The 21,872-nt window shown below is 35.3% G+C and overlaps 2 protein-coding genes and 1 non-coding gene across 3 annotated transcripts; 1 reads left to right on the forward strand and 2 right to left on the reverse strand.

Annotated features, from left to right (window-relative positions):
• The first annotated feature begins 232 nt into the window (after positions 1-232).
• TRNAH-GUG lies at positions 233-304 on the forward strand. Its single transcript has one exon. It is a non-coding gene; the product is annotated as a tRNA-His (tRNA).
• Positions 305-4,219: 3,915 nt separating this feature from the next.
• On the reverse strand, positions 4,220-8,270 carry LOC109166985 (zinc finger BED domain-containing protein RICESLEEPER 3-like). The gene is made up of 9 exons (XM_019315885.1): positions 8,246-8,270; positions 7,673-7,821; positions 5,669-6,272; positions 5,404-5,568; positions 5,005-5,312; positions 4,862-4,889; positions 4,709-4,773; positions 4,592-4,606; positions 4,220-4,237 (listed from the first exon to the last, which is right to left on the reverse strand). The coding sequence occupies exons 1-9, from the start codon at positions 8,268-8,270 to the stop codon at positions 4,220-4,222; spliced, it is 1,377 nt and encodes a 458-aa protein (XP_019171430.1).
• Positions 8,271-12,419: 4,149 nt separating this feature from the next.
• On the reverse strand, positions 12,420-21,023 carry LOC109167016. Its single transcript, XM_019315916.1, has 7 exons — positions 20,669-21,023; positions 18,996-19,231; positions 16,094-16,703; positions 15,073-15,433; positions 14,750-14,844; positions 13,901-14,095; positions 12,420-13,402 (listed from the first exon to the last, which is right to left on the reverse strand). Exons 1-7 carry the CDS (start codon positions 20,849-20,851, stop codon positions 12,689-12,691), a joined length of 2,394 nt encoding a protein of 797 aa, XP_019171461.1. The 5' UTR covers positions 20,852-21,023; the 3' UTR covers positions 12,420-12,688.
• Between the last annotated feature and the right edge of the window lie 849 nt (positions 21,024-21,872).

Genomic DNA, 21,872 nt, shown 5'->3' on the forward strand with positions numbered 1-21,872 from the left:
CTTCATATAGGATTAGAGAAGTAAATGCACTTTTTATGAAAACAGAGCTCAGCACCATCATAATAAGATCAAAGCAAAAATATAATAGCTTGCAACAGGAATATTGAGCTTGCTAGAACAAATAAAGACTTGTCACCAAGAAAAAGGATCGGAGGAGAGCTTGACCTAGGAGCAAATTTTTATTCCTTTTTATAGAAAATATATAAATTATGCAAGAAAAGTAAATGATAAAGTGGCTGTAGTTTAGTGGTAAGAATTCCACATTGTGGCCATGGAGACCTGGGTTCGAATCCCAGCAGCCATAAGTGTTTTAGAATGAATTATAGCTCGAAATGGAATTAATGACAGTTTCTCGAAAAACAAAAAGGCTACGTGCTCCTCTCCTGAGAAGTAAAACCGCCGTTACCAGGGATCGAACCCGGGTCTTCATAATACGTGCTCCTCTCCTCAGAAGTAAAACTGCCGTTACCGGGGATCGAACCCGGGTCCTCAGAAGCAAAACTGCCGTTATCGGGGATTAAACCTAAGTCACTTGCGTGACAGGCAAGAATACTCACCACTATACTACAACGACATGATGGTTTAGCTCAAATATTTATAATGCTTTACAACTACTAAATTAATTTAGCTAGCGATATATTTCTGTAAATAAATATCTCTATCTATCTAATTTTTTGTATCATTTTGTTTGCCTAATTTAATTAACAATATTTAATTGAATTTATTTATAATATATTTTTTGTCGTATTTTTTAGTGTTAGTATATGACTTAAAATAATTTTAAATTATATCAAAGTAATATTATTGAAGACAAAATGTCAAATATGAAAAAAAATAAGAGCATGTTTACAAATTAAGTAAAGAAAAATGAGTTGATTTAATTAATGGTGTATTAATTATTTTAGCTGATAATAATATTAATATAATTATTATTATTATAATAAAATAGCTTAATTATATATAGAGAGCAATAATTATATAATAAATTCGAACTAACTTATATTGGAATTGTATACATACAATTATTGTTTTATAATTAAAGGTTAGGGGTATGATTGTGGAAATATACTCTCCATAGGACAACCTCATGGTGGTAAACCTTTCAAAATTTGCACAACTATACATTCGCGACACCGAACATGAAACTCATAATCAGATTAGTTCTGTCAGGTATATATATACCTTATAAAAAAATTGTATATCATAAAATAAATTGTTTTTTTATTTAACTTTCATTTCTCCTAATTTTTACTCTAATAACCAGTTGTAGAAAAGATGGTGATCGAATGAAGTTACATGTCGAGGTTGTTGAGGACATTAATAAAGTGTTAGATGTGAACAATGTTCTCGTTAAATCATTTAGTATGGCTAAGGCACAAATCAAGAATAATCCATGAGTTGAGATTAAAATGAGGTTAATTGGTAAAACGACTAACGATGCAAGAACTTATAGCTTACCAACAACATCAGAAGTTGCAACTCTTATAGTTAATGACTTAGAACCCACAATGGGTCAACGTGACATTCTGGTGGAGTCCAAGACTGGTAAGCTGTAGAGGATAAGTGAGTTGAACCCGTCATATTTACCAATGTAGTACCCGCTGTTCTTTCCATGGTGAAGATGGATATAGGGAAGATACCCAATTTGCAAGTAGTGTTAACTTTCAGAATTGTGCAATGCATCATATTTCTCAAAGAGAGTTTTTTGAAATCTGTATTCATGAGAGGCTAAGTGATACTTCGACTTTGGTGTATGCAAAGAGGTTATTCCATCAGTTCTTAGTTGATGTGTATACAATGGTTGAGTTTGGTAGACTGGTTTATATATGCAACAATCAAAAAGCGTTGAGATGTAAAGTATACAAAGGCTTGTCAGATCCGTTGTCGCGAGAAGAAGTTGAATCGAGCACGCAAGGAAAAAGGATAATCCTACCATCAAGTTTTACTAGCGGTGCAAGGTATATGATTCAAAACTATCAAGATGCAATAGCCATATGTATGTTGATATGGTATCCAAACATATTTATTACATTTACATGTAACCCAAAGTGGACAAAAATACACAAGATCTTGAGTGGAACTTCTAATGCATAAGTGTGGCTTCCTATCCTTTAATATACAAGATCTTGAGTGGCTTGGATGGTTAGTGCTTGTGTTGTTTACCTATAAGTCATAGGTTTGCATCTTGTTGGCTATATAAAGCAAACTGAGAAGCGGGATAAGAATAAGTATAATAATGTTTTGACTTTTAAGAAGCTGGACAAGAATAAGTCGACCGTTGAGAATCGGGATAATAAAATTTAGACCACTAAGAAGTAGGATAGCTAAGAAGCCGGATAAGGATACCGTTGACCAAGAAGCTGGACAAGAATAAGTCGTTGGGAATCGAGATAATAAAATTTCGACCACTAAGAAGTAGGATAGCTAAGAAGCCGGATAAGGATACCGTTGACCAAGAAGCTGGACAAGAATATGTCGACCGTTGAGAATCGAGATAATACCACTAAGAAGAGGAGAAACGGGAGTGAAATTTTTTTTATTACACGATGGGCTGCATACAAAGGCCAGGTGAAAATCTGCAGGCCGGTAGAAGGTCATGTCATACTGGCCCGGGTGAAGATCCGTACGGTCCGCCTACCTTGCGATCCCGTATAAGATGTGGGAGCAAACCCACTTTGTTTTTTTTTTTTTTTTTTTTTTTTTGCAAGCTAGGCTGCATTCCTTGCCCTGCAAGCCTCGGTGAAAATCTGCATACCGGGTTGTGGATTGCGTCCAATTGCCTAGGGTGAAGCTGTATACGGTCTGCCTACCTTGCGATCCCCGTACGAGATGTGGGAGTGAGCCCACTTTTTTTTTCTCCCTTCTTTTTTTTTTTTTCTATTGGTTCGCCTACCCAGCGTTGCAAGCCCAACACAAAAAATGAAAGGGGGTGAAGAGTAGTAAGAAAATAATTTTTTTTTAAAAAAAAGTGTTTTTTTATTACCTTCTCGGGTTACTTGCGAATCTAGTCAAAATTTTCCCTAGGCTGCTTGTCGTGCTTTCCGAGCACAGAGGTATTGGTACAAAATGAAGCTGAAAATTGTTTTATTACTACCACAGTCTACCTACCCAGCTTGCGAGCCCATTTGGATGTATTGTTTACTGTCGCATCTCTTGTATAGACTGCGGATCTTCCAACTAACATCGGGACCACTTATATTGTATGCAGGTCCACTACTGCATCCATTATTTTTTTTATAACATGATTTGTCTGAAAGCCCAACCAAAAATATACATTACTATTTTTCCAATTTAGAAATATTCTTACCTCCCCAGGCTTCTTGCAAGCCCACCAAAGTGCTGCTATTTGGTCCATAGTCGTCGCTACTCGACTTGAGTGTTTAAGTCAGTAGTCGGTTATCGGGCTAGGCCAAGTTGCCCGCCATTCAACTAATGGGCAGTCCACTCGTCGATGACGTTAGCTGTCTCGCAGGCCAAAGATTCGATGCTAAATCTGACTTCCAGGGACCGTGGTTGTTCATAATTTTGTCTTGACAAATGCTAACCATTGAACTCAAAATATAATTAAGCTATTTTTATTAGAATGATTATATGAATATTATAAGCTAAAATAATTAATCCATTATACCATTGATTAAATCAACTCATTTTTCTTTACATAATTAGTAAACATTATCTAATAGTTTTCATATTTAACAGTTTGTCTTCAACATTACTTTTGACATAATTTCTAAGTATTTTAGTCATATACTAACACTAAAAAATACCACCAAAAATTATATTATAAAGGGTCACACTTGTGTGAGATTGTCTCACGGATCCTTATTCTTGAGACTGGTCGGATCGGGTTGGGTCATACTTATGTGTTCAAATGTAATACTAATCAGGAATAAAATATTTGTTACTTATAGGAGAAAATATAATATTTTTGAGAAAAAATGTAATACTTTTTCATTTTGATGTAAAAGTATTATATTTTTTAACAATTGTATTACATTTTCCCTACTTTCAAAAAAAAAAGTATTACATTTTCCCTAAAAAGTATTATATTTGGAAAGAAAGTTGTTGTTTCAACCTCCCAACAAGAGGAACAAATTAAACTCCTTGTGTCATAAGAGTGTCATTCACAAACCACATCTTCAAAAAGTGATAAGTCATCCAATGATCATCATCCAAGTATTCAACTAATTTCCTAGTTCAGTTCCTAGATGACTAGTTCCTACTGTTCTTCTTCTTCCTGTCAACACTCAAAACTTAAGCAAAATTAACAATAACAACTTGATTCTTGAGCAATAGAAAATAATTATATATTGTATGATTAGACAATTATAAACTTGGCTTAATAAGCTTTTTGTCCATATCAAAGTTAGGATTAAGGGCAAATTGCTACAACATCCCCATGTGGATTAAGCAACATACCATCTTAATCCCTTATTTTTCAGATCATTGGTGGAAGCTTTCATCATCGCCATAATAATAATACATTAAAATGTGCCAACTTACCAACAATGGCAACAACTAACAAGTAACAAGTTACCAAGCCTCAATAGGAGAATATGACAACTAGGCAACAACTAATTAAATTAGTTACAAAGCCAGATGCCAGCTGCCAGCAAGCCTCATGAATAACAGTAATACAGTATAAATGTATAATAGATTATACATAATACATTCAAACAAGAGTATAAAGTATAAAGCATAGCATTACAGGAATCGTATGAAGTGTAGAACCAGCACTCCTTTCAGTTCCACTGCCACCATCAGCACCAATTTCTGCAACAAAAACAATAGAGTAGAATGTAAACATTATATGGAATTAAGCTAAGTAAATAGAACATGCAAGAATGTTAGGCAGTGTTACCTTGTTTACAGACCCACCAGCTTCCACCCTGCCATTCAAGATGCAATATAAATCAGAAATTTCATAAAAGAAAATGTTAAATGTGACATATAAAGAACTTGAAATTCTTATGTCATATCATAAAAACATTTCAAGAGCTCCACCAAACTCTTCACAAACTCCCAATCAAGAAAATCAGGAACAGAATCACCCAAATCTGCTTTGAAGGAACTATCACTTTCTTCAAGTGACTCAAACACTTTCTCATATGTAATTGCAGATTGTAACATAAGATATGTAGAGTTCCATCTGGTTAGAACATCTAGACACAAAGAAGATTTCTGTTCAATCCCATTCCACTCAGCCAAGTCCCTAAATTTCTTAAGTCTAGCAGGTGAACTCCTACCATAAATTATAGCCTCCCTAACCTTTTTCACAGAAGCATCACATTGTTTCAGCCCATCTTGCACAACTAAGTTTAGAATATGGGCAATAAATCTCATGTGAATATACATGCCCTTCTCAGTAGATGTTCCCCAACATCAATTTCTTTTTAAAAAAACCTATGGCAGTGTCATTTGATGAAGCGTTGTCTACTGTTATAGTGTACACATTCCTAATCCCCCAATCAAGCAAACAGGTTTCTAGGACTTTTGCAACAGACTCACCCTTATGTGATGTAACAGGGACAAATGAGATACTCTTCTTATGAAGCTTCCCCTCTTCATCTATGAAATGGGAAGTCACTACCATGTTGTTAATTCTCTGAATAAAAGTCCAAGAGTCAGTTGTAATACTGACTCCTTGAGTGTTTCGCCTAAAAAAAACATTTCAACTTCATCATTTCCTCTTCATAAATCAGATTGATGTCTCTACTAATTGTCCATCTAGATGGAATCTTAAACCTAGGACAAGCCACCAGAATGAACTTCCTAAACCCTAGACCCTCCACAAATCTAAAAGGTAGTTCATCTATTATAATCATTTCAACCAAGGCCTTCCTAATAGCTTCTTGGGTAAAGACCCAAGTTCCTAACTCACCAACAGTAGTAGGAGATGCATCAGAATTTGTAACAGCTTGAAAGGTTAGCAATGACTGCCTAGTGTCTTTAGAGTGAGGGATTTTCAGAAAACTAATCATGTGGTTTCTCATGGATGAAGTACCATGTCTTTTGGATTCACATTGATAAATTTTGGCACAATACATACACTTGGCTTTGACAGTAATACCATTACTATCAGAAATTCTTTCATAATGATCCCCCACTTTTGATATGGAATCAACTATCTTCATTTTCTTCTCAGGAGGAACTGTAGCAGTAGGTTGCACATTCTGTTGATTATTTGTGTCAATAGTTTGGGCTTCCACCACCGAAGGTCCATATATTGAAGAGTTGGAAGGTTGACTACCAAACTCTCTGATAGTTTTCAACTAAATAAATGGAATACTAGCAGTAAAGTGTTAAGTGGGAAACATAATGCAGAATATCATATAGTCACACATCACACATTCATACAGAACTTCAAAATCAAGAAGACAGGCACTTCAAAATTCATCATTTTTCTAAATTTCAAAATTGAGGATTTAGGGTCATACATCCATAAACTTATACAAATAAACATACAGTGATACAATCACAGTATCACAGACAATAATAACTCATAGAAATGCAGAATCAGGAAACTGTCAACCTGTACAGTTCATCATTTTACTAGATTTGACCCATTAACCAATGGGACATTGGGACTTACAAATTTCATGCTTCCACCATTTTCACATTTTCACAATTTCACCAACAAGGAACAGAAATATTTCAATATGACATATTTCATAAATTGGGGCTTGAGGGCTTCCACAAAAACAGTATAAGAAACATCAATACTATTTCATAAATTAGGTGCTTAGGGCTTTCACAAAAACAGTATACAAACATCAATAATATTTCATTTTTCACCAACAATTGCAACATATAGTGAAATACACAAATAAGTGAAATAACACATACAATAATATTGCATATTTGCACATTGTAAATCACACCTTCACAAAATCACAAATTATCGCACATTCACGGCTTCACAAATTAAAAATCAAAACAGTTAGAGTTTGTGTTTTACTTGGTTTCTCAAAGTATTACCCAATGAACTAGGGTCTTCTACCACAGTCGAACACGGAACACTCACTGAGTCGCTGGCTATGGCTTCCACCACTCCACAGAGGCACAGGCCACAAATTCCAACCGGAGAGAACAGAGAACATGACAACGGATCGTGTTAGGAACATTTTGTAATAAGATTTTGATGATACCAAATTAAGCCCTCCATAGATTCAAAGTTTATTTGTCTATGACCCGAGTCACTTATGCTGTGAACTCAAAGTCTAGAAAGTAGCAGAATGCTTTAATCAATAGAAACTAGCTCTCTTTTGGAGACAATAATATGACAAATGAAGACTTTTGAAGACATGCAAGAAGATCAAGCAAATACCAAAAGGTTGCAAGTGATTGAATAGTGGAAGGATCCACCTTTTGATGATATCAAGAGCTAAATGATTAAAGAGATATCATTTAGCATCAGAAGTGACTAAGTAATGACAACTAGTCACATGCTCACCCGAATCCTCCATAAGGATTCGTGTAGACTGCTCATGCTCTCATCTTTTGAACAGTCTAACACTATTTGCACAGATCCCCACTCTCAAATGAAAAAGGAGTCCGAGGAACAAATTCCTAAGTGGTGAAAAGCCTTATGAAGAGACGTGAGACAAAACACCTGTCCTCACACCTCTCAAACCAACAGCTATATTACTGACATTTCACATGTCTTCGTTACCTCAAGGACTTTACCCACTGGATCATAGAGTGTTCCAAAATTTGTTCTCTCTTCCAATGGAACAAATTTTCCTCTATAAAAGGCATCTCTCATCGGCCTAGGAAAGCACGGCACAATATCATATCTGCTTGAAAAGATATTATCAAGATCTATTGAGAGAAAGAGAAAAAGGCTTCACATTTCATATCCAGATTTGAAGAAAACTTGAGCAACTCCAAATTCATCATCTAGCTTTCAGTCAAGTTTTCAGTTGGAAGAAAAGATACATCAACACTTTTTTTCTCTACGTGAAGAGTATATAGAGGCGGAGTAGACTGAGTGTAGTTGAAAAACCTTGCTCAAGATTGTGTCCAGCTTAGTGTCAAGGAATAATCTTGGAGTGACTTTGTACTAAGGAGATAGTGCAAACCTTCACGAGTTGTGAAGTATAGTGGAGTAGGCTTAGTTAATAGCCGAACCACTATAAAAATCTCTCTCTCTCTCATTTTACTTTTTATCTCTGCATTGCATTCATATTATCTTATCTCACTGCCTATGACAATCGCTTTTCTAAACAAAATCGTGCAAAGAAACCTGAATCCTTATTTCCGTTGTACATCTCTCTAACGATTCCTTGAATCGTACACGAGTGTATTTCAAAAATCTATAAGAATCTATTCACCCCCCCCCCCCCCCCACTCTAGAATCTTACCCTAACCTTTTTCGGGACCAACAGATCGGTCGGTTTGTCAAGAGTCGAGAGTCGAGAGAACTTTGCTCTCACTGTCTCAAAAAACCATAGGAAAAGAGTAGAAGACTAGATTCACCACAAAGGGTTTGAGAATGGAGAAACCCTCAAACCCTAAGTCAGAGAAGTGGAGAACTAGAACAAAACTACAGAAGTCTAGAGAGAACTAAGAAGGAGTTGTGACTGCATTGCTCAACAAATGAGTGCAGAAACCCTAGAAGCAATAATATATACTAAGCATGTGCGACGTCGTTTACATATGCATATAACCTAACCTACGTTTTATCGAATATTCGGACGATCGGGTCCAAATATCCAATACCCTACCCGAATTTCACAAACCGGCATAGAAGGTTCCATCGGCCGGTTTTCTCGCTTGTCGGTTTGGAGCGGAGCGGGTTGCACTATTTCGGACGTCGGTTCGGTCAAATTTGTCGGGTTGGACGGTTTTTGCTCACCCTTAATATTTACATTATAATTACACTTTGTAAGTATCACAATTTCAATTATAAATATTACATATTTATCTTTAATAACAATTTTTTACTCTAAATAATATTACAATATCACATATAAATATATAAATATTACAATATCTATTATAAATAATAGTTTATTTATTTTAAATTGATATTACATTTTCTGTAATAAGTATTATGATTTCTATCATAAGTAACAAGCAATTATTCTAGATTCGACTCGTCTCACGGATTTTAATATTGTGAGACACTCTATGGTGTGACTCAACTATTAAATATGTATCAATCTACGGCAAATTATATCGTGCACCACGGTGCATAATCGATTATGCACCGCATATCAAAACGACGCCGTTTTGTTTAATGAAAAGAAACGGCATCCGTTTCGCGCCGTTCCGCACCCTTGCGCAAAATGTAACTCTGTTATTCAGTTTCATTTTGTATACACTGCAGTTTCAGTTCAACACAACACAGTTTCATTTCGATATAACTACAGTTTAATTCGATATTTATAGACTCAAATATGTGAAAATGTTATTTAATTTTATTTTATATACACTATAGTTTTATTAAAACACAACTACATGATCATTTTGATATAATTACAACTTCATTGTACAATATACACTCAAATATGTGAAATGTTGTTCAGTTTCATTTTATATACACTGCAGTTTCATTTCACCACAACTACAGTATTATTTTGATATAATTGCAGTTTCATTAGATAATATAAAAATAATACATGAGGCAATGTCGGTTTAGATACACTGTAATGTCAGTTGGTAATTAACATTCAAAAAAGCGCACGCTCCGTTTGTAACACCGCGGAAATTCATTCCCTAAAACCCGAATTAATTTCTTAATTAATTCATTCTGGCTTTACAATTCTTATCCTAATTTCCCTTTGAAATTAGTTGAAGGACCTAGTTGACCAAATTCCTTATCCTTTTAATTTGGTCAATGAATTGTACCTTGAGCTTTAGCCCTTGTACCCTAGACTTTGTCTTTCTCCTAACTAGTTTTGGGGGGAAGGGCCATTTTGGTCATTTCACACAATGCTAACATTAAAACCCTACCATAACCAAGGAATCCAAATCATTTTTCAGGCTTTCCCTTCTCTCTACATCTCTTTCTTGCCCCATACTCCTCCTTCTCTCTAGGAAATCCTAGAGTTGATCTTCACAAGTTCTTCAAGAAATCACAAGCCAAGATTCCAACTTTCCAACACTACAAGGCTAGCAATGGTAAGATCTATCCTTCTCTACCTTTTCCTTATAAGATTCCTCCATCTTTTCTCTAAATCTTTCTTCTACCTTGTGGGTTTTGGGAGTTTGTAGAAGATCTAGTGGTGGGTGAAGTGCTAGGTTGATCTACAGGAGCTTTGGTCTTGCTTTGATGTTGAAAAATGTGTTCTTGGTCTACAAGAGGTAACCCATGCTACACAAAATCTATTTTCACTTGATAAGAATGATTATTGGCTTCTATGTGATATTCTTGATGTGTTTGACTGATTGATGCATGATCTTGTGATAATGCATGTTTAGAGCTTGTATTTACAGCACGTTTGGTTCACGGAATGAATTTTGAGGTAATAGGAATGATATTCCATAAGGAATGGAATAGGCAAGGAATAGAATAGGAATTGTATTCTATTGTTTGGTTCGCAGAAGGAATAGACTTTAGGAACTATATTACAGTGTTTTGTTGATTTAAGGAATAGAAATGAAATATGTTTTAAAAGACATAAATACCCTTATAAAAATATGTGATGGTGGTGATGGTGGTGGTGGTGGTGGTGGTGGCGGTGGTGGTGGTGGTGATGGTGGTGATGGTGGTGATGGTGGTGGTGGAGCTGGGGTGGTAGTGGTGGGGGTGGCGGTGGCAGTGGTGGGGGCGACGGTGGTGGTGGTGACGGTGACGATTGTGGCAGTAGTGGTGGGGGCGGCGACGGTTGTGGCGGTGGTGGTGGTGGTGGTGGCGGCGGCGGCGATGGTGGTGGTGGCGGTGGTGATGCTAGGGTGGTAGTGGTGGTGGTGTTGGTGGCAGTGGTAGCGGCGGCGACAGTTGTGGCGATGGTGGTGGTTCTGGTGGCGGTGGTGGTGGTGGTGGCGGCGGCGGCAATGGTGGTGGTGGTGGTGGCGGCGGCGGTGATGGTGGTGGCGGCGGCGGTGATGGTGGTGGTGGTGACGACGGTGGTGAAATAGGATAAATTTATATATATGATAAAAAAAATTAGGTTAAAGAAAGGGGTAAAAAAGAAAATAGATTCTAAAATCTATTCCTGAGCGTTCAGTAATAGGCTAATACCAGGGGGGGCCCTAGTAATAGCTATTACCTTATTTGAGGTAATAGGCTATTACCAGAAATATTATTCATGGTAATAGAAATGGTTACCAAACAAAGGAATAGGCCTATTAGGGTTCTTGTATGCTATTGTATGAGCTATTCATGGGTTCAAGTCATATCTTTGTTATATGGAAGATTTGGGGTCATTTGGACTTGAACTTAACCTTAAAGAAGAAAAACCGCGGAATGCTGATTTTTGTGCCCAGCTGTTCCCCACAGGAGGAACCGCGGGTGGGAGCCCCACCCGCGGGGTACATATTTGAGAAAGGGTGGGTGGTTGTACGCCCACCGATTCGCCCAATTGTGTGTGATTCTTTGGCCTCCATTTGATTGGATTGTTGAGCTTTTGTGTGTCTCCTTGATGTTACTTATGTCTAGAGCGATGTCTTAAGTGTACATGTTAGGATTTGATGTCTTGGATCCTGCTAAGGGTCCAACCTTGTGATTCGTTGGACTAATATGAGTCTTGAAGGTTCGTTGGGACCATTTTGGTTTACCCGTTTTGATGAGCATGCTAGTTTGATGTTGTTATGCTAGTATGTATGGTTTGTTCCTTATCGTTGATGATTGGCAACTCGTGTTGCCAATCATGTTGGTGTTGGATTGTAGTCCATTGTTGTTGAGTATTGCTTCATGTCCTTCATTGAAACCCCTTGCTTGGATCCCTTGATGTGATCATGTGTGTATGATTATTCCTTGATTAAGTTATTGTTGGGCTTATCCCTTGTTGTACACACTTTGTGTGGAATCTATGTGTTGGTGTATCTCTAGATTCCGTGTGTATTGACTCTTTTTGAGATGATGGATTGATGTGATGAGATGATTGAGCTGGTAAAGTGGACAGTGTGGGGACTTATGTGTGATTGCATCCGGTAGTGGGTTTAAAGTTCCGGATTGCCGTTTGGTTACTTGTGACTTGTGGGCAACATGGGAAACTCATTCCAGTTGCCAGAGATTGTAGCTAACCCGTTGAGCTTAGAATCTCAATAAGGGGTGTATACATTTAAAGTTGCTAACTCTGCTTTCATTGGGCTGCGGTCCTTGTCATTGCGATGACACTATAGCAAGATTGCAAGAGAGTACCATTATCTTTATCTTTTTATTTGACCAACACACACTACCCTTCAAGTATTTTGTTTGATCCTTAACCCTTTAATCAGTATTATACACAAACAATCGACGCACAATAAGAGAGTACCAAACAGATAGTAAAATTTATTCCATGAAAGTCATTGTTTTAGCAATATGGCACTGTGCCACTACTGTCTATACATTTTTCTTTCTACACAGTTTTCTTTTGTTTCCTACCTAAATCTGAAGCATCTACTGATCTACAGCAAGGAACATCACTCAATTAATCAGATATGCAGGCAGGCAGGCATTGTTGCTCCATTTACAATAACAAATGGTACAAACAAATTTGGCTTAGCTTCTATGTTAACTTCTTGCTTGTTTGGCTACTCATTGTTGTCCTTTCATTCTTTCAACAATGTTTCTTCCCTTCTCTTCAATATTTCGCTTTTTCTCTTCAAACTTCTCTGACATTTTCTTGCTCAAAGAAATCATCTTTGCTCTAGTACCCTGTCTTCTAGGTTTTCCATCATCCTCCTCAGAAATACGGCTCTGTTCCTCTGCCACTTCAGCTTGTCTAGATTTCAACGTGTAATATTCTGCAGAATCTGTGCTTTTCCGTTGATTTACTGCCGCCTGTTCTTCAGAATGAAACAACAACGGGACCTGCAATTCTTTCATAGAACTACTATACTTCACTGTTGGCTTATCAACAACAGGTGAGGATTCTTTCACAGAACTACTATGCTTCACTGTTGGCTTATCAACAACAGGTGAGGATTCTTTCACAGAACTACTATGCTTCACTGTTTGCTTATCAACAACAGGTGAGGATGAGCGTGTGTTCGGTGAATCATTTGGTTTTTTCAAAGATGATAATTCCACCTTTTTTGGCCCTTCGCAACTCTCTGAATAACTGCTGCCAATTTCCTTATTAGCTTCATCTGAGCGTATCACTTCCCAGTTCTCAGTGCTCGGTGCTTCTTGATTAGTCCATAAGAAAGGTGCAAATTTACGCGGGATCCAGTCCTCCTTTTCAGCTAACATCCATGATAGGCATACACTTTCACAATTTGGAATAACCAAAGTTTCACGAAGAGCTGCCTACATCAGTGATAACATTATATTATTTCGCCAAAAGTGAAACTTCAAAGAGAACAATCCATCCAGTATAATCTTATTTTAAACGTTAAGCAACAGAAAAATAATACAACTCTTACCAGCAAGGTCGTCTAGGATGAGATGAGAAACCACTTGGTTTATTAGCCATTTTAGCCATCTGACTAGTCAATAACTTCCTAAACTGTACTGCCTAAAAGTTTGTTGAGACGCTCTCTCCTATAGATAATCATCATTATTTTGGCACAGCACTATGGAGTTTAATAATCATTTCAGAGTTTCCAATTATATATCATTTCAATGTTATCTCAGAGCTTTTAAAATTATTTTGACACAGTGCTATGGAGTTTAATAACCATTTCAGAATTTCCAATTATATATCATTTCAATGTTATCTCAGAGCTTTTAAAATTTTCATACAAGATCTCAATCTCTTAATTGCAGATTATAATTTATATACAAAAATAAAATGAGGTCTTATACCTTAAGCCGACTGATTAGGAATAAGGCTATATGTCCACTTGCAATCCTATGGTCTCCAACAAAAGGTTCAAATTGAAAATCAAGGTCTGGCATAGATGTGAAGCCAAACCATATTTGATCTGAAGGTGGCGGCTTTATGAATACACGCATTATTCCTCGAAGAGATGCAACTCTTATCCCCAAGGTAAGTGGAACCTTCAACGTTAAACGATTAAGCAGTTAGTGTACCAGAACTACCAGGAGCCATGTTTAGAAACTGAAAAATAAAGCAACCGTGCAAATGGAATGGTAAAGATTATTATTATAAACATTACATGAACATACACATACACAAACTAAGACTCAAGCTTTTGCAAACCCAAAAAGCACACAGTTAGACACAAATCTGTATTCAGAGTCATTGAAGCTGATGATTCCCATTATCCAAGAAATAGTGATTCAATGGGTTGAACTCCCACCCAATAAAAATTAAAAACCAAAAATGTGGAAGAAAAAAAAAACCCCCACTTTGACCAATTAACTCTGAATGATTACAGCTTTTAGTATATTTCTACAGAATGCTACAATTGGTCAATAGGGAGTTTGTTTGCTTTCTCATGCAAGATATACTCGACTGTGTGACAGATGGACCATTCACAATAACTCAGCCTGATAATAAAAACCATCTTGAAGTCTGTCTCATGCATTCTTGAAAGTATAAATGATATTTCGGATTTATCTAAAGTGCCTAATAATGAATCATCAAAATAACAATAAAATATAGGGATGTTCATAACATTTTTAATCTATCCGGATATTGTACAAGAGAATATCATATATCAGAATGAATAAAAAACCGTTCCTGCTAACCTGTGAGACCTGTTTGGCAATTGAATGTATGATAGACTTCCATCTAGATTGTTGAGGTACTGCACCAGTCACATTTCTGGAGTGTTTTATTGCATCTGAAAATTTACATGATTGAAACATCTCAGTTCACTTTCAAGTTTCAACTACAACTAACTGACTAAGTGAGAAATGATATCTAAACAGAAGAAAAATGCATCAGATAAGTAACAAAAAGACTACTGCCAAATTAATTAGTATTTCAGCAATGAAAAATAAAGTGTCATGCCTTTTTCTAAAAGTGGCTGTTTCAGTGTGTGAGAAAGAGAAAATGTCATGTTACCTACCCCCTTTGACATCTCCTTCATCTCTATGATCACAGGAGTCAGAGGTCTCTTCAGAGTATTCCAAGTTTTCTCTGAACTGTTCAATGCCCGCTAACATATCAGCTTTTACCTCATCCAAAGAACTTGATTCTAGGCCTGGGCCTCCTTCCTGTAACTCAAGATCCTGAACTTCAAGCCTTGTTTCGATTACAAAGATTGCAGCACCAGAATACTCAATTTCAATTTCCATCATCCAAATCTCAGTCATGTCGGAAGGAAGAACTTTCATTGCATGAAGATATGGTGGGAGATTACCAAGATCAACAGTGGTGCATATCACCTCACCTAGGTATGTGGGGGTTCGCATATTGGATAGTGTTCTCTATGGAAAAGAGTACATTAAGGTGTTATGGTAGTAGTTTCAATTGATCCAACCCAAAAAAAAAAAAAAAAAAAAAAAAAATTAATAAAAATAAATAAATAAATAAATAAAAAGAGGGATGTTCTTGAACTCCAAGAGAAGAGCTTCAAAACTATGTTCAATTGCAACATACCACAATGTAGAATTGTAGAGTTTGACAAACAAATAACAATTCAGAACGAGGAACATATGTGCAATTGTGTAAAAAGGTCATACACTCAGTCCAGAGTGCAAAGCTCCCACAACATGCTAGGTCCATGAAAAGACTGAAGGATGTACAGAACATTACCTCTGCTTTTATTTAGTGAGGTAAAAAAATTTTAAGCTTTATATATATATATATATATATATATATATATATATATATATATATATATATATATATATATATATATATATATATATATAATGTATGTATGTATGAATGTATTTATTTATGTATGTAGAGAGACAGAGAGCGAAACATTCATGTCTGCTTTTCTGAGTTTGATAAGCAGTAAGCATTCATTCCTAATACTACAAACATGAAAGAATATTCATTGATTGAGAAGCAACAGCCAGATGTATAACAAAGAAAGCCTCTAGCAAAGTTATATAAAGAATAGCAATTACCTAACATACCTGAATCCGAGCTTGCAAGGAAGTTCTCATCTCCTCATTTTGTTTAGCATCAAAGAAGAACCTTGATATTAACAGATTCCAACATAGAGTTCCTTCATCAGAAGCTCTATCATCTGAATCTACATCAGAAATTACAGGGACATGATTTCTGCTTGCAGACGCATTCAACGTTGCCAGTGATGAAGGGACAATAATTTCCTCAGTGGAACAATCAATAGATTTTTCTGTTGGAGCTTCACGACTTGACAAGTTTGCCTTATTTTCAATGCCACTCTTGGAAGATTTCTTGGAAAGTTTCCGCAGAAAATTTCGAACCTTTGATGAAGAGCCATCAAGCTTACTTGACTTATCTATAGGCTCAGTACTTATATGTGAACATGGTTTCATAAATGAAGGATACACTGCATTTAGTGAGATCAGGTAACTGTGGAACTCTGCGTTCAATTTTTTGACCCACTTTAGTTTCTCTTCATCCTCATGGGAAGCAAGATATAGAGCTTTACACCAAGATTCCTTCTCCCAAGATGTCTCAAGATATATGTACATTGTTTTACTTCCTTTGTATACTATTGATGATTTTCTTTCTACTTTTATTGGGTACCTTTTTGCCCTGTATCATCACAGATAAGAGAAATGGAAGCAAAACAGTTGGCAAACCTTCAAGTACAAAATTCAGAAAATTGCGTGATCAGTGCAATGCATAAGTGTAAAAAAAACATAAATAACAAACACCTTTGTACTATTTGCTTCCTTAAGACATCCGTTATAATAATGATCAGACTTCTGAGATAACATAGTCCATTTAACTTGTTTGGTGTTCAATATATTGTGCACCTTCAACTTTTGAAATAAAATATCAAAGTGGCCTCATTGCTCAAGGGTACAATGGAAATTTGCCAATATTCCCCATCTATACTGATTTTGAACCACAATGCTTTTTTATTAGATTTCCCACATCACAAGTTTGTCAAGAAGAAGAAAAGGTAGAAAGAATGATAGGGGTCGTTTACTTCATTTCTCTGTTTTTCCATTTCCAGTTTTCCATTTCTCCAGTTTTTCTTCTCCATTTCTCCATTCCTCCAGTTTTTCATTTCTCTAATTTTCTAATTTTATTAAATACAATCATCCTATATAGCATTTGTACATTTCTACCACAAAGATAATAATAATAATAACAACAACAACAACAACAACAATAATAATAATAATAATAATAATAATAATAATAATAATAATAATAATAATAATAATTGCAACAATAATAATAGTAATAATAATAATAATAACAATAATAATAATAGTAATAATAATAGGAATTTAATAATAATAACAATAATAATAGTAATAATAATAAGAATTTAATAATAATAATAATAACAATAATAATAGTACTATAATAATAATAATAATAATAATAATAATAATAATAATAATCTGAAGTAGTGGACTTAGTAGCGTAAAAGTCTGAAGAAGGGGCGAAGAAGAAGAAGCAAAACGAAGCCAGCAAGACTCGAACCTGGGACGCCTAGGTCAGCAAGCACTGTTCATCCGTGTATTTTCCATTTCTCCATTTGGAGAAGTTGGTTTTGGTATTCTCCAAATTCCTTAAGAAATTTGGAGATTGGAGAAGGAGTAAGCATTTGGAAGAAGAAATTTAGTAAACAACTCCAATTTTTATTTTTTCCACTTCTCAATTTCTCCATTTTCTGGAAAATCCTCCATTTTTCCAAGTTGGCAAACGACCCCATAACATTTGAAACAAAATTCCCCCTCTTTTCATTTAATAATATGAATTCGTATGATTTAGGTTTGAATATATGTTAACCCCTCCAACAACATTTTGTGGGAACCTCTAACCACATTGGCATACCAAAGTTGATCATTTGATTTGAAAGTTGAAACCTTGCATAAAAAGTGCTTGTATCAGTTGGGAATTATGTGAGGTGATCTATAAAAGAAACAATTAGGAAGCCTAGTTTTTGGTTTCACAAACTTGGTAGCACATGATATATTAGCTCATATACATTTTTGTCAAATAGATATCTATTCCTTAATTCTTTCAAGGCTGTTTAACCAATTCTGCTATACCAGGCAATCCTTTAATATAATGTCCTAGTATAAGAGTGATCCTATAGTTGTGTCAAAGCTATGCTCTGCTGACACAAATTGGATGTGAAATGTACGTTCTAATGAGGCATTTGGTTCAATCCTTTCATTCCCTAGAATTGTAATGATTCCTATTCCAATGTTTGTTTACTAATTTTTAGTTCTTCAAAATCAGAATTTAAAAAAAAAAAAATTAAAAAAAAACTTCTATCGCTTTTGGTTATTCCTCCTTCCAACCCATCTTTCATTTCCATTTCTGGGAAAACGTTTTTTTTTTTATTTTTTTCTTTATTCAATCTCCCTATTCTCTTCTCTTGACTCATTTCCACCTTTGTCCTTTGCTGTCCTAGTGACCTTTATATATATATATATATATATATATCCTGGCCAGTATTCCAACCGCCTAGCAGTTTTGTCTTCTTTTCTAGCACTACTCAATGACAACATTGGTAATTCAAATGCCAGCAATTGTTTCTACCAATAGAAAATGGAAAATTGAAAATTTTGGAAAACTAGAAATGGAAAATAGAAAGCAAAGAACTATTTTACAGCCCCTTAAGTTTCCATCTTCTAGTATAATTCTTGTAAATGGGGTTTTCCAAGTTGCCTTCCAGGAACCCAAACAACTAAAAGCTTAAAAGAAGTAGAACCTTATCATTTTCCAGATTTAAGATGTCTAGTTTAGAGATAAAGCAATTCACATACAATTTAAGTAAAAAGGACCTACTTAACAGTACTATAGATATTAGCAGAGTGAATTTTCCTGTGATGCTTTGTATAGTAAATTCTGATTTACCATTTTCTCGAGGACAAGTCTGATGCGGATACAGCTGCTATTGTACAACCCTTAAGTTCAATTTCTGTGTGAGAAGCATCTGATTCTGTTAAAATGAGAAAGTGATCCCTCAATTTTGCATATTTCTTTATAGGTGTAACCTCCAAGATCTCTTTTTTTCCCTTTTGCTGTCTCAAAGCTTTGTCCATAGGAGAAGCTCTTGGGATTTTTTCTGCATCTAGAACCCATACAAAGCCCTAAAAGACAGTAGATGAAACTGTAGGCAACCATCAACATGAGAATAACGCTATTGAATAAAAATATGTTATAAATCAAATTATTTTTGCTAATGATTGCATATAATACACTCTAAGTACTCATGGATTAATTATATGAAATGCCTATGCAAATTCAATGGCAGTAACAAGCAATCTCTCCATCTAGATTTCATTCTACATCAAGAAAAAATAGTTTTGAGTACACCATCCCCTGAGTCATTGTTTGGTTCCTTCGATTAGGGCAATGCCCCCAATCTCTTGTTTGGTTTCTTTTAAAGAGCCTGGAATTAGGTGTGGCCACACACCTAATCCCAGTGGTAGTATTATAACAGAGAGGGGAAGGGGCGAGATTGAACAATTAATCTTTGGTACAAACTTAGTACGGAGGTGAAAGTAACTACCAGTATAGTAAATTGAAGACAGCCCAACAAGTCCAACTGACGATGGGACCTCTCAACAAGTTATCAATGTTTGCAACAATGCTTAGGCGCTTAGTGATTAGAAATTGAAACCACATACACATTGGAGAACAGGATACCACCAAAATGAGAAGTACAGGAAAAATACATGAAAGTCAAGAAATTAACAAAAATTAAAATGTTTATATCAAGAACCACTGCCCACGTCTATGACGTACTATTCAACACTACCCCATACTTTTATAATATTTGTATACGTGAAGGGATTGTATAAAAAAGGTACCCAGGGTTGGGTAACACCCATGACTATAAAGAGCAGCACATAAACCTATCTAGGAAATCAATCAGGCAGTAAAGAAAACATGGAATCAGGGTAGATATGTACGTATAAGATACATTAGATTTCTCATGCCAATTACTCCATACAGGAAAGGAAATATTAGTTCATTTTCTCCCCTTCATACTCTTCTTCTACATTTATTTCACAAGGAGAAGGCACTACTAGGAGACACCCCTTGTATCCAAAAGTAATAAGTTTCTCAAATCTCAATGTTCCTTTGGGAACCTTCAAAAAATCTTTTGTTCCTTTCTTTCCAGACTGACCAGATAAAGCAAGGAAGACTCTATTCTCTACTTATTTTTCCTTTTCCTATGAAGCTGCCACCAAATGAATACCCCTTAGAGACAAAATGGAAGCAGTCAGTCTTAATGTGCATAAAAAGATTATTTAGCCTCTAAACAAGATATACAAGAAGTAGTTAATGAGCACTCCCAATATTAATTTCATCAGAATCCCAAATTTCGGAAACAAACGCCTATTCCACTCCTTAACAATTTTTTAGGGTTTCGGCACGTCTAATTTCAACTCTTTGAGTACAAACAAGAACACCAAACCGAAATTACGTCGGAATAATTTCAAAGTGCACTAAACTCCACAAAGAAAACGTCCCATAAAGTTTAAAGAATCGAAGAGAAAAGAGCAAGGAAAGTGACCAACCTGCTTTCTGTGGGAAGAGGGATCAACATTTCCCGGAGTTGATAGCTCTCTGACGATCTTGGATCTTGCTACTTCACGACTTAACTTCCGATTCAACCATCGTATCAAAATGACGGCTCCGAGGGCTTCCGCTCCGACGACCGTCAGCGCCCCAAGAACAAACACTATCACCAAAACCCACATCTCCACGCCGTTCCCCGCCTCGATAGCGTCAGGATTTATGGTAAACCATTTCGAAATTTTCCATTTTCCATACAGAAAAAGAATTTGATCGATAAATGAGATTTCAGGCCGGCTTTTATTACGCTGATGAAAGTAACTACCAGTAACTGTATTTTGTACTGTGAACAATGAACCCCGAGGAATTAACTGAAATAGACAATTCTCTGATTTCTCTCTTTAAAAAAAAAAAATAGAAATAGGGTTCAAATTATCTACCTAAAAATGTAATTAGGCTACTGAATGAAAAAAAAAAAAAAATACAATTAGACCACTTAACACTCCAAACAAATGTAATTAAGTCAAAAATTTGTGTGATATCGTCTCACCCTAATCAGGTCGAGATAAAATTGTTATACTTCTTAATACTAATCAAGAATTAAAAAAACAAAAAAAACAAAATTTATTTATAACAATAAATGTAATACTTTTAAGGAAAAATGTACTCCGTAATACTTTAAATTTCAATTTAAAAATATTATTTTTTTCTTCAAAAATATTATATTTTTCATTATGTAAGGGTCACTTGCTAACTTTACTTATTATGAAAAATGTAATACTTATGGAAAATATAATACTTTTACATCAAAATGCAAAAAGTATTACATTTTTCTTTATAAATAATAAAAAAATTATTCCTAATTAGTATTACATTTGAGCACATAAATATGACATTTGTATGTTAATTCAACCCATTTCACGAATAAAGATCCATGAGACCAGTCTCACATAAGTGTGACCCTAATATATTAATATAAATTTAAATAAAAAATTTAAAAATATGCAATAATAATATAGTTTGATTTTTCATATATTTGGCAAGGTATGTATGTTCATAACATACAAAATTAAAATTAAAATTTTGTATAATTAATATAATATTTCATAATGTACATATTTAGATAGATTTATAAAAACAAAATTTACATAACTAAATTGATTATTCCCAATTGTATTTCATATAATTATAATTATAATTCCAATA

The sequence above is a fragment of the Ipomoea nil genome, unplaced genomic scaffold, assembly GCF_001879475.1.
Source record: "Ipomoea nil cultivar Tokyo-kokei standard unplaced genomic scaffold, Asagao_1.1 scaffold3142, whole genome shotgun sequence".
In the NCBI taxonomy this organism is placed as follows: Eukaryota; Viridiplantae; Streptophyta; class Magnoliopsida; order Solanales; family Convolvulaceae; genus Ipomoea; species Ipomoea nil.